The 25,747-nt window shown below is 44.6% G+C and overlaps 1 protein-coding gene across 5 annotated transcripts in view; it reads left to right on the top strand.

The window, feature by feature from the left end:
• LOC119962145 (myc box-dependent-interacting protein 1-like) overlaps positions 1-25,747 on the top strand; it is a 164,898-nt gene that overhangs the window by 77,150 nt on the left and 62,001 nt on the right. For 4 of the 5 annotated variants that reach the window (XM_038790074.1, XM_038790071.1, XM_038790072.1 and 1 more), the window contains exons 6-8: positions 2,258-2,365; positions 6,769-6,861; positions 24,227-24,312. In XM_038790074.1, the coding sequence (XP_038646002.1) occupies positions 2,258-2,365; positions 6,769-6,861; positions 24,227-24,312 (287 nt within the window). The remainder of the gene's footprint in view (positions 1-2,257; positions 2,366-6,768; positions 6,862-24,226; positions 24,313-25,747) is intronic. The other variant, XM_038790070.1, reaches the window with a different exon arrangement.

Here is a 25,747-nt window from a genome sequence, read left to right as displayed (position 1 = left end):
CTATGGGAAGTGCTGAACAAAGAACAGGACAGGAACAGGCCCTCTAAGTATGTGCCGACTGACTTCTCTTGTCTGGACCAACCCCCCATATCCTTCTGTACCCCGTTTGTTCATGTGTTTGTCCAGGTAAGCCTTAAAAGGTCGCTAACGTATCTGCCTCGACTGCCCCAGCCAACTTACCTGCCAGGTCTCGCCTGCGTAACCCACGCAGACGGGGCTGGCCAAAAATGGCCGGGTCTGGCCCAAAAAACGGCACAGGAGAATACGGCAGCCACCGGCGGAGCGGGATTCACGCTGCCCCTGCCCCGGGATCTCCGACCCGGCGGGGGGTTGGAAAATCCTGCCACACATCTTTAAAGGCGCGTGTAGAGCTGGAGAAGGAGGGTGTTTGGAACAACTGGTAGATATTAGAGGTTGATTACAAGCATGCGGACAGTCATCCCCGGAACTATCAGCAGAGAGGAAAAAAACTGCAAACACAGCTTTGATCTCTTATAGATAGGGCAGTGCGTCAACGAGGCAAGCTAAAGAATATGGGGAGAATGCAAGCCAGCTCCTGGCATATCAATTGAGGAAATGGGAGGCAGATATGGTTGAATTCCTGGGAGGGTTGGAGTTTCCTATGGTAGAGCAGGAGCTACAGGGGGACCCAGAAGCTTTGCTGGAGTTGGAAGAGATCAAAAAGGCACTGAAATGGATGCAGTCAGGGAAGGCATCTTAAACCTGCTCTGGCTTGGAGGTAGCCAACACATCAGGTATACACCAACGGATAGTTGTGGGGGGGATGGGGGGAGGAGGAGAGGGTGGGGGAAGAGGGAGAGTGGAGAGGAGATGTGCTCGGTTGAGCATATGAAGGCAAAGTAGATGGAAGGAGGTGGTGGTTTGGAGTGAGGTCTGGGTGAACTCGACCATCCTGTGAGGCTGAATCACATCCAGCTAAAAGTGGTGTATTGGGCTCACCTCACGAAGGTTAGAACAAATCCCTTTTTCAAAGGGGTCGATGGTGAATATGGTCAGGGGGGTGCCTGGTGCATTTTTTTGAGACTGTCGGCAATCCTGAACATTGGGTTAGAGCTTTGCTCATTCGTGGTGATTTTCGGTTGTGACAGAGCTCTGGGCAGGGGCACGTATCCTGGCCTTTGCCTCACTGACCAGGAGGTGGGTCCTCTTAGACTGGACGTCGACTACACTGCCAAATGCCTCGGTGTGGCTTGATGGAGTTTTTGCAGCTTGAGAGGGTTAGTGGAAGTGTTTACTGTAGATGGCAACCGTTTATTATGTATTTTAAAGAACTGGTCACTGTTACAATGTGTGGGGTGGGAACTTAATCTCTCGCCAAATGGCCAGTTTGTGTGTTCTAAACAAGTGGCTTTTCATATTGTAAAATGATTGGGGCTAGGAGATGTGGATGAATAAGGAAGGGAGGTGGGGAGTAAGGAAGAAGGTGAGACAGAGTCCATTCCAGGGGATGGATTTCTGCACTCTGCTCTTGCTAATTGGTGACTTGGACAGATATAGTACAATTCCCCTTTCTGAGAAGTGATGCCCTGCATTTGCGCCACGTCCTCCTGTGATGTTTATCTAATTTCAAATACAGTTATGTTAAATGTGTGACTAGTTCCTCTTTTTTTTTTTAAGCTTGATATCCCTGACATTCTGCGATGATGACTATTGCAAATGCCAACTTGCCAGCTCCATACAAGTCTTTGGTTAAACTTGATGAATTTTCTTGGAAGCTTGATTTGTGGCGAAATTTTCAAGCCTCTTTCAATCATTTAACAAAGGTGTAGCCTCATGAAGGATGGGAGGACATTCAGCTCATAGCCCCATATTCTTGGCATATAGCTTTGCAAACTTGTGTTATCAAATTCCCCATTTGAGCACCACTATAGAACAACCACCTTCTTTCAGGGGCAGTATTGGATTTCGCGTGGCTCTGCTGCGCTTCTACTTTGATGTGAAGTTGCATTTATTTTGCCCGTCTTTGGGAAAAGCCTTTTCCCACTGTTACGTTTGGGAACCTGAAGCTTGGGAAGCACCAGTCATGGTTAGAAATCCACATCTGTAGGTATGACTCATTGAATAGTGATTCTCAGGTAAGGAGTGAGGCTTGACAACTTCAATATTTCGTAAAACCTTTTTGATATTTGACTGATTTGAGGTGGAATGTAGAAAGGATTGTGCGCATTCACCTTTTTAACAAGTGAAATCTTTGAATTTCCTTTTACCAACTGCATGCTTCTCATTTCTCTTGTAGACTCGCATTGCAAAGCGTGGGAGGAAGCTTGTTGACTACGACAGTGCAAGGCATCATTACGAATCTCTCCAAGGTGCAAAAAAGAAAGATGATGTAAAAATAGCCAAGGTAAATATGGTGCATATTTGTACAAATCATGTGGCATAGAAGAAGACTATTGGGCCCATCATGCCTGTTGATTATTTGAGCAGTCCAATTGGGCCCACTGTTATCACGCACTGCCAATTGTCTTGCTTTCAAGTATTGTTCCCTTTCAAGTATTTATCCAATTCCCCTTTGAAAGCGACCTTTTGAGGTATTCAAGATGATCATGACTAAATTATCCCTTCTGTTTCTTTGTTAAGCATCTTGTGTGTGCATCCTATAGTTACTGACCTTCCTGTCTGTGGAATCCATTTCTTTATGTTCACCCTGAAGTACCATGAAATACGGTCACCTTCACCACCTGTCCATAGTGATTTGATATGTGCAAGATTTGATAAAATAGCTAATTCATTTGTTAACTGGAAATGCTGGTTTATATTGCACAGGGATGGAGTCACTTTTATGACTGTAAATGAGGATGGGAAAAATTTGACAATGATACATCTGGTTATAGTGTTGTTTCTGAGGCACCTAAGGAGTACCCTGATGGAACTGGGTAATTTATTTTCTGTGTTGCCAATGTTTTGCTTGCATTGACCGACTGCAAATCGACAGATCCTTGGAGATCACCGTAATGAGTTGGAGATCATTGTAATGAGTTGACAATTAATATTAAAACGTCAACTGCCATTTTGGTAAGTAATGTTTTTGCCCAGCAACAGTGTTGACACTACATAGTAGGAAATCCTTCCTGCTTGCATTGGTCTGGTCTTTTCTGTACCCAAGCTAATTTTCCTCTGATTCCCTTCACTCCAGGGACAGCTGCTACTGGTTAATCCTGAGAATGCATTTCGCAAACGTGTATTCCTAATTTAGTTTACACTGGACATTGACTAGTCATAAGCTCTCGTGCCTGGCTGGCAGCTTTTACTGAAATGTTGCTTACACAATGGTGCCAGTCTATCTCCGTTCACCTGTAAACTCTTTCCTGTGTACTCTTGGGTAATGACTTGGAATGTTCTGCTACATTTCAAAGTACTGTTCAAAGGCCCTAAACTCAACCCTGAAGCATCTCAACAAGGACTTCTTTATGTCAGACTCCTGTTCATTAACTACAGTTTCACTTTCAATACCATTAATCCCAATCCAGCTCTGATCCAAATTCCAAAACCTACGACTCTGTTCCCCCCTCTCAAGACCAGAAACTACAGAGTTGTGAACACAGGCCAATCCATCACATGAACTCGCCTCCCATCCATTGGCTCTGTCTACACCTCCCGCTGCCAAGGGAAAGCAGGCAGCATCATCAAAGACCCCCCCCACCCGGGTTATTCTCTCTCCCAACTTCTTCCATCGGACAGACGATACAAAGTTTGAGAACACGCGCCAATAGATTCAAAGACGGCTTTTTCATGGACTGAACTGATCTTCCTACGCTTCTCACGGTTGTCGCACTATTCTGTATGCTGCACCCGATGTCTTATGTTTATATATTTATCGTATGCTCTGTTTTCATGTATGGAGCAATCTGCCTGGACTGTACATAACCATACTTTTCACTGTACCTTGGTACACTTGACAAATAAATAACTCAAATATTGGGAGGATTTGTAGGTGTTGGGCTGCGTCATGATCCTTCCTTGGTCATTTAAGTCCCAGGGTGGGACTGTAACCTAGAGCTATTGGCTTAGGCTGGGTGCTACCCACAAGACCTTCCTGTTTGCTGTTGCCAGTACATTTAATGCTACAAACTATATCCTCTAACTAGTATAAAGGGGAGTGGAAATCTGGAACTCCCAGATAAAGCTAGAGCAATTGGAAATTTAAAGACTGAAGATTGTTGAAATAGGCAAGAATATTGAGTGTTACGGAACAGAGGCCGGTAGATGAAGTGTTTCTTTAATCTTTCATGAGATGTGAATGATGTTGGCATGGCCAGCATTTGCTGAATGAGGGCCGTTAACAGTCTGCTACACTGCTGTGGGGTTTGGAATCCCATGCAGGACGGACTGAAGAAGGACGGCAGGTTTCCAAAAGAACATTAGTGAACCAGAAGGGTATTCATGGCTATCATGGTTTTGTGGTCACCATTACAGAAACTAGCTTTTAATTCCAGATTTTATTAATGGATTTTAAATTCCTCCAGCTGCTGCAGTCTGAACACTTATCCCCAGAGCATTCGGCTGAGCCACTGGATTACTAATGCATTACCACCGCTACCATCTCCCGGCTTTTAAGATAAAGTGCGGCCATGGTCTCATTGGATGGCAGAACGTGCTTGTGGGCTGAATGGCTGCCCCCACTGTTTTAGAGTGTGCTTCAAATGCAAACTCTTCAACAATTTTAAAGTATTTTTAGGCTTGAAGGATGTGGGTTATAAATGTGACATGATTGTTAACCATGACCTTGATGTGAAAGTGATCAGGCAGTTTTAATCTGCATCCAACCAAAGACAAAGAACAATACAGCATGGGAACAGGCTCTTCGGCATCACTATGGAAAGTGAGCTGTCCTTGTGTACAGCACTTCCAGTGGAGAGAATTGAATTTATAAAATATATATTTCCCAACCTTCCAAAATGAGAAACTTGAACAAATTCCACTTCCTTTTTTCATGGTTTTCAGCCAAAGAAATCACAAAATTTACAGTGCGGAAGGAGACCATTTGGCCCATTGAGTCTGCACTGGCTCTCAAAGAGCATTCTACCTAGTCCCACTCCCCTGCTTTATCCCCATAACCTTGCATGTTCTTCCTTTTCAGATAGCAATCCAATTCCCATTTGAATAGCTCGATCAAACTTGCTCCACCCTCAGGAATTTTTTCATCACTTCGCTTGTTCGCCAATTATTTTGAATCGTGACGCAATCTTGAGCTGACTTTTTTTGGGTGGGGAGCTATGGGCTGCATCTTCTGTTGCCTCCTGACCACCAGCATTTTCCTGTCACTGTGTGACACATTCATTGCATCCATTGTGTTTAAAGGATTAAAATGTGTGTCGGTCCTCATAACAGCTGGCATGTGTTCTTGGAAGACCCTGAGAAGCTGCTTGCCAGAAAAAAGGAAATTAAAAAAAAAACTGCGTAGCCTTTCCTCTGGGAAAGGGGGGTGGGGGCGGGAAGAAACAGCCCAAGGCGGCTGTGTTGCACATCTATCCAGTGATCGCTGCAGCAAGGTTCAGGTGTGTGGGTGTTGGGGTACAGATAGAATTGGGGGTAGTATCTGCCAATACTGCTGATCATGTAAGGAGACACCAATTTGTGTGAAGGAACCATATTTCTTAAGTTCCCATCTTCGGGACAGGAGGAGTTTTTGGGTCAAAACCAGAATGATTTCAGACTCCTTGACATAAGTCAAAAGGGTTATGGTTTTCCAAATATCAGCGTTTTTTTTCAAGCCCATTTTAAACTTGGGTCATTCACATTGCTGAAGGGTTGCGTGCAAGCACAAGAGTTTCTGCATTTTCCATCAATGGGAAATAGATTTTTGGGGTTGGCGGTGTGAGAAACGTGTCAAGTCAAACGTGGTGGTGGTGTAACACTGCCTACCAAATGCCCTTGGGACACAGTGGGAATGCAGGAACCTCCTTCTGCAGGCTGTCCCAGATCGGAGTCCCCAAAGTGTGCTGTACAGAGAAACAGTTGCATTGGAGCAGGAGGGTGATTCTTGAGACTTATTACTGCTACTAACTTGTTATGTCAAACTCTGAATCCAAACTCTCCTTCCCTTTCCTCTCTTCTCTTTCCCCCCCCCCCTTTCCACTTTCTCCTCCCCCCCCCCCCGCCACTCACCCTTTTTTTCAGGTGTTTCCGTTTTCGAAGCCAAGTTCTTTTTTTTAAGTCTGTGAAGATCGATGACACTTGTTGAGCATTATCCTAAGAAGTGATCAGTGAATATAGGTTGTTTGGATCCTTGAATTTTGGGTTTCGATTTACAGTATGTTGTTTTTTCTTGAGCACTCTTGTGAAACAGTCGTTCCCTTCACGCTGGAGCACATTAGCTGTTGGTCAAACCTCGGCACCTGGATCCTGGACCAAAGTCAATCCTGACTGCTTGCACCACTTGAGGCTTATCTGCAAAACCACTCTCGCTCGTGCACTGTTTCACCCTCTGCCCCACCACGTGCTAAATGTGTTGCATTGTGGAGATTGGTAACTTACTGTGACTAACTGCTCTTCTGTCTAATTAACTGTTCTTTACAGCTGACCTGCTCTTGTTTAACTGTGTTGCTGGGAAGTCCACGAGAAGCTGGTGTATCTGTGGCTCAGTGCTGTTGATTAATACAATGTTATTCTTTTCCCCCTCCCCCACCCACCTTTCCCATGCCCCCTCTTTTTCACTCCACCCCCTCCATCCCAACTTACCAAGCTGTGGCTCTTGCTGTAATCTTTTCTGTGTGCTTTTTTTTTTGTGTTTATTTTCCTCCCTAGCCTGTCTCGTTGCTTGAGAAAGCTGCGCCTCAATGGTGCCAGGGGAAACTTGTGGCGCATATCGTTGCTCAGTCCAACCTGCTCCGAAATCAGGTGACCACGTTGTTCCTTTTTTGCCTTTGGTGTGGTGTATCTGTGGCTGCGCTTTGCCGTCCATCTGTTTGTGCTGTGATAAGCGCTTTACGCTCTTTGCGTCTGTCTTGAAACACTGTAGAGTTGCAGCTGATGGCAGACTGCTGCTCAGTCCATTGGGTGCTAGATTATAGAAGGACCAATTTTGTTTCTCCTCTTCTCTCCATGGGAAATGTACATTATGGTGCAAAAGTGACCGTTGTGAAAAGATACCTGAAGAAACCGAGCCAATTCCTGCTCCGGTTTTATGCAGCTCATATTTGTACCCAGGTTTGGAGATTGTTGAGGTCCTCTCAGTGACTGACTAAATGTAAACCATGCTGAGTTGAGCGTCCCAAGTTAATGTTTAACAGGAGCCTCACCTCCTGGGAAAATTGTGCTCCAATTTCCATGAAGCCTGTTGTTGTAACTGTTGCTGGCTTAGTCTGTGAATAGTTGGTTCCCCTCAAAGGGGAAAGCAGTCGATGGTCATCTGAGACTGTGGTGACTTTACTTGAGTTGGTTGTTGCTCCTGTTACTTTTCTAGCATGATCTTTATTAGTATCACAAGTAGGCTTTCTTTAACACTGCAATGAGGTTTCTGTGAAAATCCCCTTTCGCCACACTCCGAATGCCTGTTTGGGTACACCCGAGGGGGAATTTGGAATGTCCAATTTCCCTAACGAGCATGGGAGGAAACCGGAGCACCCAGTGGAAACCCACACAGACACAGGGAAAACATGCAGACTCTGCACAGACAGTGACCCAAATCGGGAATTGAACCCAGGTCCCTGGCACTGTGCTACCCTTTGTGAACTTGTTAGGAATAGTCTGGAGTGTGTACCTGCTAAGTTTGGGGGGGGGGGTTGCTGATCAAATGTATGCCTGCCCAGCCATGAGTTGGTCAACGTATTCATCCCCTTCCCCCATCCACGTTTTTATATCTGCACAAGAGAAATATTCAAAGTAATTAGACCTTTATTGCCATGAGTTTTTATTCCACGGTTGAACACTCATAGAGAGCGACCTGTCAATCCTGGAGTGTTGGCAACCTGAGTGGGAGTTGGAATGGAAACCACAAAATATGCTGTAAATTCCAGTCAGGGAGCATGTAGGAAGAGAAGCTGTTCATGTTTCAGGTCAGGAACCTTCTGCTCCAACTTGAAACATTAACTCTCACTCCCCAGTTGTGAGCTGACTTGCTGCATATTTCCAGCATCTTCAAGTCACTATGCTTGTTGGGGCACTGGGGTCATGGGTATTTAGAAAATATTTTATTGAGACAATTATAATTTTAACATTTTAAACACCGAGAAATCCAACACACCAGAGCCCCACAATAAAGCCTAACTAGCCATACATTAGATTCCCTGCACTTATTCGTCACTTCCATGCCCGCCCCCCCTTGCTGACGGTCAATTCTCCTTGATGAAGTCTATGAATGGCTTGGTGTCACTTTCCAGTACCTCTGACATGACATCTGAAAATCCCTGTGGCCTCGGACACACCCAAAACATGTGTATATGATTCGCAGGACCTCCCCCACAATGCTCACACCTGTCCTCCACCTCCACAAAAAACCTACTCATCCAGGCCACAGTCATGAGCCATGTGAGCCACCTTGAACCGGATCAGGCTAAGCCCGGAACACGGGGATGCATTGACTCTCTTTGGGGCCTTCTCCCATAATCCGACTTCCAACTCTCCTCCCAACTCTTCCTCCCACTTCCTCTTCACCTCCCCAATTGTAACCCCTTCCCATGCCATCAGTTCCTTGTATATTTCCGAGACCCTCCCCTCCCAAACGGCCTGTTTTAGACATCACCTTATCCTGTAGCCCCCTTGGAGGGAGGCGAGGGAAGCTCGGGACCTGCCTCCGAACAAAATCTCATATCTGCAGGTACCGGAACCCATTCCCCCTCCCCCGGCAACTCGAACTCTTCTATCTCCTCCAGGTTTGAGGAAACTCTCCTCAATGAAGAGATCTCTCACGCTCTCTCACCCTGCTCCCCCCCCCCCCCCCCCCCCAAGCGAACCCACACAGACACTGAGGGGGAGGTGGGACCAGTACAAACTGGATGGTCTGCACCTGGGCAGGACTGGAACCGATGTCCTAGGGGAGGAGTTTGCTAGAGCTGTTGGGGAGGGTTTAAACTAATGTGGCAGGGTGATGGGAACCAATGCAGGAAGTCGGAAAGTAGTAAAACAGGGACAGAAACAAAAGGCAGGAAGGGGGAAAAGTGTAAGGCAGAGAAGACATCGTCAAAAAGGGCGACAGTGACTGAGGGGAGCTCGGTGAATAGGCCCAGTAATACTAAAAGGAATAAAACGGGAAATAAAAACAAATTGTAAGCGACGCAGCAGGTTGTTATATGAAGATATGCGTTCAACGACAATGAAAATTAGGAGAAAAGTTAAGAGGAAATATAACTTGGGAAAGGTTACTGATCGAGGTGTTAAGTTTCAAAAGAGGTATAAAAGCCAACATAAGTGTACTTTACCTGAATGCTTGTAGTATTCAGAATAAGGTAAATGAGTTGATGGCGCAAATCATCGTGAATGACTGATTTAGTGGCCATTACTGAAACATGGTTAAAGGATGGTCACGACTGGGCGTTAAATATCCGAGGGTATCAAACTATTAGGAAGGTAAGAGAGGTGGTGTAGCTCTGTTATTTAAGGATCACATTCTGGCAATAGTACATAGAACATAGAACGATACAGCGCAGTACAGGCCCTTCGGCCCTCGATGTTGCACCGACATGGAAAAAAACTAAAGGCCATCTAACCTACACTGTGCCCTTATCATCCATATGCTTATCCAATAAACTTTTAAATGCCCTCAATGTTGGCGAGTTCACTACTGTTGCAGGTAGGGCATTCCACGGCCTCACCACTCTTTGCGTAAAAAAACCCACCTCTGACCTCTGTCCTATATCTATTACCCCTCAATTTAAGGCTATGTCCCCTCGTGCTAGCCACCTCCATCCGCGGGAGAAGGTTCTCGCTGTCCACCCTATCTAACCCTCTGATCATTTTGTATGCCTCTATTAAGTCACCTCTTAACCTTCTTCTCTCTAACGAAAACAACCTCAAGTCCATCAGCCTTTCCTCATAAGATTTTCCCTCCATAGCAGGCAACATCCTGGTAAATCTCCTCTGCACCCGTTCCAAGGCTTCCACGTCCTTCCTATAATGAGGCGACCAGAACTGTACGCAATACTCCAAATGCGGCCGTACTAGAGTTTTGTACAACTGCAACATGACCTCATGGCTCCGGAACTCAATCCCTCTACCAATAAAGGCCAACACACCATAGGCCTTCTTCACAACCCTATCAACCTGGGTGGCAACTTTCAGGGATCTATGTACATGGACACCGAGATCCCTCTGCTCATCCACACTACCAAGAATTTTACCATTAGCCAAATATTCCGCATTCCTGTTATTCTTTCCAAAGTGAATCACCTCACACTTCTCCACATTAAACTCCATTTGCCACCTCTCAGCCCAGCTCTGCAGCTTATCTATGTCACTCTGTAACCTGCAGCATCCTTCCGCACTGTCTACAACTCCACCGACTTTAGTGTCGTCTGCAAATTTACTCACCCATCCTTCTGCGCCCTCCTCTAGGTCATTTATAAAAATGACAAACAGCAACGGCCCCAGAACAGATCCTTGTGGTACGCCACTCGTAACTGAACTCCATTCTGAACGTTTCCCATCAACTACCACTCTCTGTCTTCTTTCAACTAGCCAATTTCTAATCCACATCTCTAAATCACCCTCAATCCCCAGCCTCCGTATTTTCTGCAATAGCCGACCGTGGGGAACCTTATCAAACGCTTTACTGAAATCCATATACACCACATCAACTGCTCTACCCTCGTCTACCTGTTCAGTCACCTTCTCAAAGAACTCGATAAGGTTTGTGAGGCATGACCTACCCTTCACAAAACCATGCTGACTATCCCTAATCATATTATTCCTATCTAGATGATTATAAATCGTATCTTTTATAATCCTCTCCAAGACCTTACCCACCACAGACGTTAGGCTCACCGGCCTATAGTTACCGGGGTTATCTCTACTCCCCTTCTTGAACAAAGGGACCACATTTGCTATCCTCCAGTCCTCTGGCACTATTCCTGTAGCCAATGATGACCTAAAAATCAAAGCCAAAGGCTCAGCAATCTCTTCCCTGGCTTCCCAGAGAATCCTAGGATAAATCCCATCCGGCCCCGGGGACTTAGTAAGGGATGACATCGGTGCTATGGAGGATAAGGTTGAATCCATTTGGGTGGAACTCTGGAATAGTAAGGCAAAATAGTCACTGATAGGAGTAGTCTATAGGCCACCAAATAGTAACATTATGTTGGGGCAGTCAATAAACAAAGAAATAACTGATGCATGTAGAAATAGTACAGCAGTTATGAGGGATTTTAATCTACATGTTGATTGGTTTAACCAGGTCGGTCAAGGCAGCCTTGAGGAGGAGTTTATAGAATGTATCCGCGATAGTTTCCTAGAACAGTATGTAATGGAACCTACGAGGGAACAAGCGGTCCTAGATCTCGTCCTGTGTAATGAGACAGGATTGATTAATCTCGTAGTTGGGGATCCTCTCTGAAGGAGCGATCACAATATGGTGGAATTTAAAATACAGATGGAGGGTGAGAAGGTAAAATCAAATACTAGTGTTTTGTGCTTAAACAGAGGAGATTACAATGGGATGAGAAGAACTAGCTAAAGTAGACTGGGAGCGAAGACTTTATGGTGAAACAGTGGAGAACCTTCCAAGCGATTATCAAATTGAAGGAAGAAGCATACAAAGTGGCAAAGATTAGTGGGAGACTAGAGGACTGGGAAATGTTTAGGGGGCAACAGAAAGCTCCTAAAAAGCTATAATTAAGAGTAAGATAGATTGAGAGTAAACTTGCTCAGAATATAAAAGCAGATAGTAAAAGTTTCTACAAATATATAAAACAAAGAGTGGCTGAGGTAAATATTGGTCCTTTAGAGGATGAGATGAGGAAATGGCTGAGGAACTGAACAGGGTTTTTGGGTCGGTCTTCAGTGGAAGACACAAATAACATGCCAGTGACTGATAGACCTTCAGATGATTGTTATCACTAAGGAGGTAGTGATGGGCAAGCTTATGGGGCTAAAGGTAGGCAAGTCTCCTGGCCCTGATGGAATGCATCCCAGAGTGCTAAAAGAGATGGCTAGGGAAATTGCAAATGCACTAGTGATAATTTACCAAAATTCACTGGACTCTGGGGTGGTCCTGGCGGATTGGAAATTAGCAAACATGACACCACTGTTTAAAAAAGGAGGTAGGCAGAGAGCGGGAAATTATAGGCCAGTGAGCTTAACTTCGGTAGGAGGGAAGGTGCTGGAATCTATCATCAAGAAAGAAATAGTGAGGCATCTGGATGAAAATTGTCCCATTGGGCAGACGCAGCATGGGTTCAAAAAGGGCAGGTCGTGCTTAACTAAGTTAGTGGAATTTTTTGAGGACATTACCAGTGCAGTAGATAACGGGGAGCCAATGGATGTGGTATATCTGGATTTCCAGAAAGCCTTGACAAGGTGCCACACAAAAGGTTGCTGCATAAGATAAAGATGCATGGCATTAAGAGTAAAGTAGTAGCATGGGTAGAGGATTGGTTAATTAATAGAAAGCAAAGAGTGGGGATTAATGGATGTTTCTCTGGTTGGCAATCAGTAGCTAGTGGTGTCCCTCTGGGATCAGCGTTGGGGCCCACAATTGTTCACAATTTACATAGATGATTTGAATTTGGGGACCAAGGGCAATGTGTCCAAGTTTCCAGGTGACACTAAGATGAGTGGTAAAGCAAAAAGTGCAGAGGATACTGGAAGTCTGCAGAGGGATTTGAATAGGTTAAGTGAATGGGCTAGGGTCTGGCAGACGGAATACAATGTTGACAAATGAGGTTATCCATTTTGGTAGGAATAACAGCAAAAGGGATTATTATTTAAATGGCAAACTATTAAAACATGCTGTTGTGCAGAGAGACCCGAGTGTGCTAGTGCATGAGTCGCAAAAAGTTGGTTTACAGATGCAACAGGTGATTAAGAAGGCAAATGGAATTTTGTCCTTCATTGATAGAGTTTAAGACTAGGGAGGGTATGCTGCAATTGTGTAAGGTGTTAGTGAGGCCACACCTGGAGTATTGTGTTCAGTTTTGGTCTCCTTGCCTGAGAAAGGACGTGTTGATGCTGGAGGGTGTGCAGAGGAGATTCACTAGGTTAATCCCAGAGCTGAAGGGGTTGGATTACGAGGAGAGGTTGAGTAGACTGGGACTGTACTCGTTGGAATTTAGAAGGATGAGGGGGGAATCTTATAGAAACATATAAAATTACGAAGGGAATAGATAGGATAGATGCGGGCAGGTTGTTTCCACTGGCGGGTGAAAGCAGAACTAGGGGGCATAGTCCTAAATCTACTTCCCCTTATTTTGAGGCTGAGTTTAGGAGGAACTTCTTCACCCAAAGGGTTGTGAATCTATGGAATTCCTTGCCCAGTGAAGCAGTTGAGGCTCCTTCATTACATGTTTTTATGGTAAAGATAAATAGTTTTTTGAAGAATAAAGGGATTAAGGGTTATGGTGTTCAGGCCGGAAAGTGGAGCTGAGTCCACAAAAGATCAGCCATGATCTCATTGAATGGCGGAGCAGACTCGAGGGGCCAGATGGCTTACTCCTGCTCCTAGTTCTTGCGTTCTTATGAACCTGTGATTGTGATAGATCGGTGACCACACCGGCGCCCCGTCCCGTCTCATGTGCTGCCTCCATTGCCCCCACACACTCGGGGCTTCCACTACCACTGGGCTTGTAGAGTACTGAGTCGGCAAGAATGGCAGAGGTGCCGTTAACAAAGCCTTCAAACTCGTGCCCTTATAAGATGCCGCCTCAACTGGTCACTGGTATATAGACTAGATTAGGGAAGGATGGCAGAATTCCTAAAGATGTCTGTCAATTAAATGGATTTTTACAAGCCACCCAGGCTAATGATGGTGTTTAAAATAGTCAGTGTTTGAACTACTATGATGAACTTTAATTCTTTATTTAAAAATTAGTATTTTATGGGATATGAATGTTACTGGCAAGGCCAGTTTCCAATTGCCCTGGAGTGGCGGAGGTGAGACGCCTTCTCAAGTTGCTGCAGTCCATCTGCTTTCAGTCCAGGCCAAGATTACAAATCCACCTCCCCACCATGACCTGTCTTTTAGCTCTGTTAGATGTGTAATCTTCTGAATTGGTTTCATTTCTAACCACTGACTCTGCAGCCTGTCCAGATTGAGGTATTTTCTGGCTGTGAAAGGGCATGGGACTAGGCAACAATTATATCCTAAACGATTATCACCTCATTCTCTAGAAGAAAAGGAAAACATTTTCATGTGTATCCAGAGCTAATATAAATCCAAGAGGAAATTCGGGAGGGATATTTCTTTTACCCAAGAATTGGGGAGGATGTAAAGCACCCCTTGCCTGACCCATGATGGTGGTTCTCACGCTGTGGGTTGGACCTGCCTTCAGGTAGAGAACTGAAACAATAAAGATGTGCTTCAAGGGGGAAAGGACTAAGAGGATATGTTGGTTGGCTCATGTGTGGGACGAAGTTGGCATAAAACCAGTTGGGCTGTAAATTGGATCTGGAATTCTTGGCTATAAACTGTTGGAACCACTTGATTTCCTCAACTTTTTAATGTAGGAACTCGAGTATACCTGGGGTAACAGTGAATTGATTGTTTACAATTTGAAACTAGAAAGAAAAGCCAGAAGTCTCCAGATAAAGCAGGGGCTCGGAGTGGGAGGGGGGAGGGAAAGGAGAGGGGAAGAGGAGGGGGGGGGAGAGAGAGAGGAGAGAGAGAATCTGAATGCTGCTTCTTTCCAACTGCTCTTGTAGCCGATATGATTTGAATTGGCAGCTTTTCTGCACAGCCCAATCTTTGATCAGTGATATTTTTAAAGTAAAACACGCCAGGGGCATTTTGATTCTGCTGACTTTTGAGGAGTGCCAACCCAAGCTTGGGCTGGGTGCTTCATCTGTGGGATCACTTCATTTGTGGCCCCTTGGTGCCAGCTGTGGTTCAGTTGACAACACCATCTCATTGGAGTCGTAAGGTCCAGGGTTCAAGCCTAATTTCTAGACTTGAGCACAAATCCAGTCTCACTGCCCAGTACGATACTAAGGAAGTACTGCACTGTTGGAGGTGGCATCTTATAGCAGCGTGGTAGCACAGTGCTTAGCACTTGTTGCTTCACAGCGCCAGGGACCCAGGATCTATTCCCGGCTTGGGTCACTGCCTGTGCGGAGTCTGCACGTTCTCCCCGTGTCTGTGTGGGTTTCCTCCGGATGCTCTGGTTTCCTCCCACGAGTCCTGAAAGACATGCTGTTGGGTGAATTGGACATTCTGAATTCTCCTCTGTTACTCAAACAGGTGCCGCAGTGTGGCGACTGGGGGCTTTTCACAATAACTTCATTGCAGCATTAATGTAAGCCTACTTGTGACAATAATGAAATGAAAAAGATTGTTATTATAAAGTTTATTTATTTTGGATGAGTCTTTAGACTGGAGACACTACTTTGATGTGAAAGATCTCTTGCACTATTTTGAAGAGCAGGGGAGGTTTCTCACTGTCTGGCCTGCACTTATTCTTAAATTAGCATATCTAAAATCTGGTCATTGTCACGTAACTAATATTGGAGTTTGTGATGTGTATATTGGATGCCATGTTTACTACAATACAGCAGTACCTACATTTCCAAATGACTTCTTCGACTGTAAAACACTTTGGGGTGCCATATTAGATTTGTGAAAGGTGCAACATAAATGGATTTTCTTCATTCCTTCCTGCTTTGGTACATCTCTCTGTTGCCTTGACCACCGTGCTAGCTGTTGACTTTTCTATTCATGAATGGGATGTGGATGTCGCTGGGTAGGGCAGCATTTATTGCCATCCCCAGTTGCCCTTCAAGGTGGTACTGGGCTGCTGCCTTGAACCACTGCAGTCCTGTGCTTGTTACTTTGAAGCCAAGAATTCTTCAGTTGAAGAAAGAACATTCATTCATTAAGGAAGTGTCAAAATACTTCACAACCAGTGATAGCTTTGAGTTGCCTTGATTTTTATGTGGAAGAAAATGTGGCCACCTGTTGGTGCATAACAGGATCCCACAAAATGGCAAATGAGGGTAATCTGTTTCGGTGTCTGCCGAAATATTAAATCAGATACCGTAAAACATTTTCCCCTGTGACAAATCTGTGCTATCTTTGTCCCTTTCTTAAATTGGGCCGCCTTGAAGTCTTTTTTTACTACTGCTAAATCGGCACTCAACAGTGTAGGACTCCTCCAGTGTGGCTCTGAAATATTGACCTGGTTAGAAAGTAAGAAAATAGGAATTTGCAGCGAATAAAATTTGAAAAGAAGATAAATGGGCAAACATTTTTAATTTTTAAATAATTTACAAAGTTAAATGGGAAAGAAACGCTTGAATTTTATCGCTTAAATATTTGTCATAGTCATACACTACAGAAGACTCCATTTAAGCCCATCAAGTTAGCACTGGCAAAACTACACTAAATCTACACCAGTCCCACTTTCCAACACCTAGCCAGTTGTCTTAATGTTATGATATTTCAAAGTGCTCATCCACGTCCTGTTTTCACGCCTCTACCACCCTCTCGGGCAGTGCATTCCAGACTCCCATGACCATCTTTGTGAAGGATTTTTTTTCTCAAATCCCCTCTAAACCTCCTGCCTCGCACTTTAAAATCATGCTGCTTCCTATCCACCCTGTCCATATCACTCATAATCTTATGCACCTCGATCAATTTCCTGCTGTGCCTTCTCTGCTCTAAAGAAAACCTGAGCCTATCCAGAAAATCCTCCATCCCAGGTGACATCCTGGTGAATCTTCTCTGCACCCTCTGCAGTGCAATCACATCCTGTAGTGAGGTGACCAGAGCTGCACAGTACACCAGCTGTGGTCTAATCAAAGTTTTGGATGGGTGTTTTTTCTTCCTTCTTTGTCGGGGGTGGGGGTGTCAGTCGGTCAGTCAGTCGAGGATTGTACTGGAAAAGGCAGGGGGGGGTCGAGGGTTGCACTGTAAAAAGGGAGGTGGGTACGCCACTGAACTTGTCTGCATTCTCAAACAGCATTCTACCAGCACCCTCTGTCTCCTACCACTGGGCAGGTTGAATCCAAAACTGGCTAGGTTACCCTGGATCCCATGTATGTTTATCATCTATCAGTCTCCCCATGTCAAAGGCTTTGCTAAATCCATATAAATTACAACAACTACATCATCTACATACCCAATCACCACCTCCAATATCAGTCAAATCTGTTAGTATGACCTCCCTCTGACAAAGAAACGCTGACTATCCCTGATCCAACCGTACCTCTCTAAGTGGCAATTAACTTTCCACTTCAGAATTTCCCCCAATAGTTTCCCTGCCACGAGTTATAGAGGTTTACAGAATGGAAGCAAGCCGTTTGGCCCAACTTGTCCATGCCGCCCAGTTTTGTTTTCTACTAAACTAGTCCCAATTGCCTGCATTTGGCCCATATCTCTTGAGACAAAATTGTACCCATCTCTACTACTCTCTCTATGGCAACTCGTTCCAGCCACTCGCCACCCTCTGTGAAAAATTGCCCCTCTGGACCCTTTTGTGTATCTCCCTGTAACCTATGCCCTCTAGTTTTAGACTTCCCTACCTTCGGGAAAAGGTGTTGACTATCTAGCTTATCCATTCCTCTCATTATTTTATAGACCTCTAAGATCACCCCTAAGCCTCCTATGCTCCAGGAAAAAAAGTCCCAGTCTATCTGGCCTCTCCTTATAACTCAGACCATCAAGTCCCGGTGGCATCCTAGTAAATCTTTTTTGCACACTTTCTAGTTTAATAATATCCTTTCTATAATGGGGTGACCAGAACTGTACACTGTATACCAAGTGTGGCCTTGCTAATGTTTTGTACAACTTCAAGACATCCCAACTCCTGTATTCAGTATTCTGACCAATGAAACCAAACATGTTGAATGCCTCCTTCACCATCCTGTCCACCTATGACTCCACTTTCAAGGAGCTATGAACCTGTACTCCCAAGATCTTTGTTCTATAATTCTCCCCAACACCCTACCATTAACTGAGTAGGTCCTGCCCCAATTCCATCTACCAAAATGCATCACCTCACATTTATCTAAATTAAACTCCATCTGCCATTCATTGGCCCACTGGCCCAATTGATCACGATCCAGTCGCAATCCTAGATAACCTCCTTCGCCTGTGCCACCAATCTTGGTGTCATCTGCAAACTTACTAACCATGCCTCCTAAATTATCATCTAAATCATTAAACTATTGTGAGACTCCATGTTCTGTAATTCCCTGGTTTATCTCTACCACCCTTCTTGAAAAGTGAAACTATATCAGCTCTTCTCCAATAGTCTGACACCTCCCCGTGGCCAGAGAGAAATAAAATATTGAGTCCGAGCCCCTGTAATTTCCTCCCTGTTCTCTCTTCCTCCCCCCCCCCCACCTCACCCAGTGAAAACAGATGTTAAACATCCTACCAATGTCCTTGATTCCATGTACAGATTGGTCTTTAATGGGTCCCACTGTTTCCCTGGTTATCCTCTTCCCCTTTGGGATTCTCCCTAATCTTACTTGCCAGTGCTTTTTTCATTTCCCCTAAGTTCTTCCTCCCCTGCACTTTCTGTACTCTACAAGGGCCTCTGCTGCATCACTCCATGTATACCTGCTAAAAGCCTTTTCTTAACCAGTTCTGAATATTCCTGTACATCCACCACTGCTGTGCTGTAGATTTTCTTTGTCACAAGAAGCTGTTCCCAGTTTACGTTAGACAAATCATGCCTAAAATTTGTCTTCTCTTTTCACTCTTTCTCTCTCTTCCCCCCCCCCCCCCCCCCGGCCCGGCTCCAACACCTGACTGGCTTTGTTCCCCAGGATTAGATCCAGCAGTTTGCTGTCCCTTGTTACAAAGAACAAAAAAGTACAGCACGGGAACAGGCCCTTCGGCCCTCCAAGGCTGTGCTGATCATGATGCCTAGCTGCAACATGATTTCCCAACTCCTGTACTCGATGCCCCGGCTGATGAAGGCAAGCATGCCATATGCCTTCTTCATCACCGTGGCCACCTGTGTTGCCACTTTTAGGGAACTGTGCACCCCCTGATTCCTCTGTATGATGTTCCTAAGGATTCTGCTATTTACGGCATAATTCACACCTAGATTTGGTCCTCTAAAATGCATCGCCTCTCATTTGTACGGATTAAACTCTACCTGCCATTACTGTGCCCTAGTGTCCAATTTATCTATATCCTGCTGTACCCTCGTCAGCACTAACAGCAACTCCACCAAACTTCGTGTCAACCTTCTACATTGGTATGAAATGTATTCGGAAGAGCATTTTAAGAAATCCGCCCACTTGAAACCCTTTACACTATGATTATCCCAATTAATGTTGGGGAAGTTGAGATCCCCGAATATAATTGCCCTATTATTTTTGCACACCTCTGTAAATAGTCTACAGATGTATTCTATTGCCTGCTGAATGTTTGGGGGCCTTTTAATATGCTCTCAGCAATGTGACTGCTCCCTTGTTATTCCTGAACTCTACCCACAACCTCATTACATAGAACATAGAACAGTACAGCACAGAACAGGCCCTTCGGCCCTCAATGTTGTGCCGAGCCATGATCACCCTACTCAAACCCACATATCCACCCTATACCCATAACCCAACGAGCCCCCCCCTTAACCTTACTTTTATTAGGACACTACGGGCAATTTAGCATGGCCAATCTACCTAACCCGCACATCTTTGGACTGTGGGAGGAAACCGGAGCACCCGGAGGAAACCCACGCACACAGGGGGAGGACGTGCAGACTCCACACAGACAGTGACCCAGCCGGGAATCGAACCTGGGACCCTGGAGCTGTGAAGCATTTATGCTAACCACCATGCTACCCTGCTGCCCCAAGTGTGTTTGAGAGTGTTGTTGGGAGTTTAAACTTGTTCAGCAGGAGAGACAGAATATTAATGCAATAGGGACACTACATACTAGTTGAGGGAGTTCAGTCATGTTGAGTTCCAAGGGAGTAAAGCAAGACTGGATGGCCTGTACTTCAATGCTAGGAATATTATAGGCAAGACTGATAAGGATCATTAGAAAACCTTTCCAAGATATTGTCCCTCCTTACTGCAGTAGCTGACTTGTTTAATAATGCAAAATGCTGCCCCCCCGCCCCCATCTTGCCTGAATGTCCTATAACGTGAAATGTCCTATACCCTGAAATGTTGCTAATCCTGCCCCACCTTGAACCATGTTTCTGCGATGGCAACAATGTGTCAATCCACATCCTTATCAGTCTTGCCTATAATATTCCTAGCATTGAAGTACAGGCCATCCAGTCTTGCTTTACTCCCTTGGAACTCAACATCGACTGAACTCCCTCAACTAGTATGTAGTGTCCCTATTGCATTAATATTCTGTCTCTCCTGCTGAACAAGTTTAAACTCCCAACTACACTCCAAACCTACACACCAGTATATTGGTCCCATTCTGGTTGTACATTTCCCACCTTCGCCAAAAATGGTCGGTGATACTATATCTGCAACCCTCCCTCCTGCATCAACTCTTAGTCATGCATTCATTTGTTCAATCCTCCTATTTCTATACTCATTAGCATGTGATACTGGGAGTAATCCAGAGATTACAGCCTTTTTGAGGTCCTGCTCTTTAATCTGCTGCCTAGCTCCCTGAATTCTTGATGCAAGACTTCATCCTGCATTCTACCTAGATTTTTGGTAACCACCACTACCTTTGACTCCATCCTGCAACCATTCAGTGACCTATCTGAACCTGGTCCCAGGGAGGCAACGCACCATTCTGCGATCGCAGAAACACCGGTCTGTTCCCCTAACTATGTCTCCAGCCGCCAATCAAATTCTGAAAACCTGGAGCTCTAGTTTCTACAGTTGGGAGCACTTTCTGCACATGTGGTCATCTGTGACGTTGGTAGGGTCCGTGACTTCCCATATATGATGGGTCACATTCTACTCGGCTGACCTCGCCTGCCATGTTTTGAACTTAAAAACTTACTTTGTCTTTCTTGATACATTTTTTCCAATTAATTGTTCTTAACAGATACTACTACTACCTTAGTCTCCTTGTCTAATTCTACTTTGGCCTACTTATACTTGTATTACTTATTCCGAGTAGAAAATTGTTTTAAGCTTTTTTTTTAGAAGCTAGAACTCTTAATGTAGCTTAATGGTGGCAGTGGCTAGCACTGTTGCTTCACAGTGCCACGGTCCCAGGTTTGATTCCCGGCTTGGGTCACTGTCTGTGCGGAGTCTGCACGTGCTCCACTCGTGAAGCAGGGCAAGGCCCATTCTCAACCAATCGACCTATAGCTTTCCTGTGATGTGACTTTGTTTTCGGGCATGTCCCCAGACTCTTGGGAGCCCCCCCTCCACTCCTGTGGGTATCCCCTGCAGGTCTGTGTCTCTGCTGCTCCTCCTGAAGGTGTGATGCAAGCCGGGCTGTATTTATCCCCTCCCCTCTCCACTCATGTGATAACTCCTGCATCTCCGCCTCTCCCACTCCTCCTGAAGGGAAGTGCAAGTATAGGGAACAGTGAGCACTTTTTTTATTTCTCCTTTTTTACTTGGAAAATACATAGACCAGTTATGTTTATTATGTTGGTATTTATGCTGTACATCATGGAAAGGATATACTTTATGCTTATCTCTAGGTTCCTCTTGATCCCTTGTATGCTATTTGCCTCAACTCTCAGTTCGAGATTCTAACTAGTTTCTCCTGAATTCCCTATTCGTTTTATTTCCAAGTTTTGGACTCTTATGCGGAAGTATTTGTTTTTATGTTGAGTCTACACCATTGGACCGTTTCATTGCTTTAAAAGCTCTATTAGCTCTGCCTTTTTTCTAGAGAAAAGAGCCCTAGTCTGTTCATTCTTTCTTTCCTGATGGTTCCAGCTAAGGAGCTAATTAAAAGGTTATTATTTGCAAAAAATCATCAATTAGGTGGTTAAGGAGCATAGATGAGGATTTGGGTTCAAACTGTAAATGGACATAATTTCTATTATACCCTTCTGATGGGAGTGCACTCAATTGCTGTGACCTGGAACAAGTAATTTTGAATAACTTTAGTGTATTATCACATCAGGTACTTGGCACCAAGCCGTGTAGAGGACATTGGGTCAGATGACCCAAAGCTTTATCAAAACGGTAGGTAATGCAAGTGGAAAGTGAATGTAGAGAGGTGGGGAAGGGAGCCAAGGCTTTGACCCTAGACATCTGAAGGATTGGCCGCAAAGGGTGGAGCAATTAAAATTGAGCAGAATTTGAGGACCGTAGAAATTGTGGAGAATTCTGGGGCTGGAGGAGAAACAGACGGGGGTGAGGCCATGGAAAGATTTGAAAACCAAGACGGTGTTTGATTGGGAACTGATTTATCTCCTTCCTGGAATCTTTTTTCCTCAGTGGGATATATCTTTTGAGTTATGAACTATTTTCAGAAACGTCTGGCATTGCTGATACACCATCCTTCGTGCTAAACTCCTTTCCCAATCCATTCGACCAACTCTGCCCTCGTTCCTTTATAATTACCCTTTCTGACCCACGTTTCCCAAAACACAAATTGAATACTAACTTCTACCATGTTATGGTCACTGTTTCCTAGGGGAACTTTCGAATTGATGTTTGTTTATCCTGTTTAAAAGTTAGATGAGGAGGAACTTCTTGGAATCATTACTCTTTGGAATTCTCTCCTGCAGTAAGCAGTAGAGGCTGGGTCATTAAATATATTCAAGGCCGAGTTGGATACATTTTTGATCAACAAGGGAGTCCAAGGTTATGTGGGGCAGGTAGGAAAATGGAGTTTAAGGCCATAAATCGGATCGCTCCTACTGAATGGCGGGACTGGTTCTGAGGGGCCGAATGGCCTACTGCTCTTCTAATGTCAACGTTTAATCTATGTTCTATATATTAATTTTATGTTTTTGAGGGGTAGGACCCATTGTACCGACTCTTGTGGCTGTTCGAGAAGACCATCAATATAGTGACCTAAATTTAATAATGTAGTTCGGTGTACACAATAACAGGGCAGTATGTAAAATGGACAAATATTGCCATAATCCTTTGGAGAACAAGTGATCATGTCTTGGAGCTGTCCATCCCCTTGTTCTTTATTACTGCCATGCCCTTTCCCCGGAGGCATTTTTAAAAACAAAAGATGTTTCCTGTGTGGCAACCACATATTACTATAGCATCTCCACTCAGCCAGTCAGTGGCACATTGAACCTGTAGATGGACGTGCTTCCAGTTTGCTCTTTGTTACATTTTCCAGCATCACGGTAGCATTGTGGATAGCACAATTGCTTCACCGCTCCAGGGTCCCAGGTTCGATTCTGGCTTGGGTCACTGTCTGTGCGGAGTCTGCACGTTCTCCTCGTGTGTGCGTGTGTTTCTTCCGGGTGCTCCGGTTTCCTCCCACAGTCCAAAGATGTGCAGGTCAGGTGGATTGGCCATGATAATTTGCCCTTGGTGTCCAAAATTGCCCTTGGGGTGGGGTTACTGGGTTATGGGGATAGGGTGGAGGTGTTGACCTTGGGTAGAGTAGCTCTTTCCAAGAGCCGGTGCAGACTCGATGGGCCGAATGGCCTCCTTCTGCACTGTAAATTCTATGATCTATGATGATAATCACAAGTTCTTTTGCTCTCTCACTGTAGCTTTATCTTCGGGTGGCATCGCTGTAAATGCTGTGTGAGGCACAACCATTCAGACCAGAATATCCTTGCTTCATGGCGATTCAGTTGAGCTAAACTGGTACACAAAATCGAGTCCTTTAGACTTGACAGGCTTGAGGTTAAGTATTTGGAAAATAAACTTGCCTTGTGGTCCTTGCTCCTGATCGCTTTTTGGGTTCTGTGCGAGAGGGGGATGTCGGCTGTGGACAGGATTGGCTATGATGCACTCTATGGTGGAAGGGTAGATCAACGCTTCACTGACCAGCGAGATACGAGACCGGAAGGGAGTAAATTGATGATTGAAGGAGGTGGGATTGTTGGGGAAATGTAGTTTAAAGTTTCTGGAATATTGGCCTGACCACATCTGCTACCCTATGTAGAAGTCTCCAAGTATCCTCTATGTGTGACATTTAGTCTGGCAAGCAGTCTTTGTGAATTAGCTTTGGCTTAGAATTCCAGTCTACCTTGGTCATTCTTAAAATGTCAATTCAATTATTTATTTTGGATTTTCTTTGTGTTTAAAGGCAGAAGAAGAATATTTAAAAGCCCAGAAAGTGTTTGAGGAAATTAATATTGACTTGCAGGAAGAATTGCCATCACTATGGAACAGGTGAGTGAGTGCACTTGGTGTCTGGAGTGCTTTTTCTTATTGTACTGGGAGATACCAAATGTTGGTCTGCTCTAATTTGTGAAAGTCGATCGAAAAAGTCTTTTACTTATAATAAATATATGAAATCTGCACAGTTTTTGACATGGGTCTGGTTTTCTTAAACTTTGCTAAACCTTGCCTCGAATGCAGTAAGAACAGAACAGAAAATGCTACAAACACTCAAGTGGCTCAGGCAGCATCTGTGCTAATTGAGTGTTGATCTTAATTTTGTTAAAGCTCGATGTAAACAACTTTTTGATTAGGTGCTTTGTTGCTTTCTGTACTCGACTGGAGTTCAATAATTTCAGCACAGGGCTAAATCGCTGGTTTTGAAAGCAGACCAAGGCAGGCCAGCAGCACAGTTCAATTCCTGTACCGGCCTCCCCGAACAGGCGCCGGAATGTGGCGACTGGGGCTTTTCACAGTAACTTCATTTGAAGCCTACTTGTGACAATAAGCGATTTTCATTTCATTTCTTCCTGTTTTGTTCGTGTTTTCACTTGACAGGTTACCTTGTTTTTCCTTCAAACAGAAGCTGTTTGTCATTCTGCCATTCACACCACCTCTGGAAATCTTTGTTCCTTACTTGACCCGTTACCACTCCCTTGGCCCTGCTCCGTTAACTTTCTTTTTTTTTGCCATTTAGTCACTCCTGTTTTCCACCCTACCAGTGTACCAAAGACCTTCCCTTCTGTTCTTGAAATTTCCAAACGTCGAGCTTTCCCTTGTTAAAACCTATTCCTGCTTTTCCCAGTACTGATGAAAGCTCTTCAACCTGAATCATTAACTCTGTTTCTTGCCTCATGCCACCAGGCCCATTGAAATGTTTCCACCGTTCTCTGCATCTAGTTCAGATATCCCTCTGCTTTTCGATTTTACTTCTGAAACTGTGTTGGATTCCTTTCGATTAAAGTCTGCACTTTAATTATAGAATCTTTTGGACACTGAGAGGCCGCTCAGTCCATTAGGCTTGTACTAGATCTTCACATGGCTATTCAACTAGTCTCCATTTAACTGCAATTTTTCACCAACCGACAAGTGTCCAATTCCCTTTTTGGAATGTTACTCTTTAATTTACATCTGTCATTCTTTCAGGCAGTGCATTTCAGATCCATCCTAACACAATAATAATGTCTATAAAAAAATAAATTAAAAAAAGAGAATCTCTCCTCGCCTCCTGTGCTTTTGCTAATTAGCTTAGACCTGTGTCCACCTGCCAGTGGCTTTGCAGAAGCTTTCAAAATGCTTCAAATATTCCCTTTCTACCCCAATGCCCCCCTCCCATAGATTCACTGATCTGGGATATTCTGTTGCTAAGCTGGACAGACCAGTCTGTCTGTTCAAGTTCTGTATCAAATCCTCCAGGAGCAGTGGAAAGATTTGCTCGACAAGGATT

Source organism: Scyliorhinus canicula, chromosome 2 (assembly GCF_902713615.1).
Source record: "Scyliorhinus canicula chromosome 2, sScyCan1.1, whole genome shotgun sequence".
Classification (NCBI taxonomy): Eukaryota; Metazoa; Chordata; class Chondrichthyes; order Carcharhiniformes; family Scyliorhinidae; genus Scyliorhinus; species Scyliorhinus canicula.
This window is presented reverse-complemented; position numbering and strand designations above follow the sequence as displayed.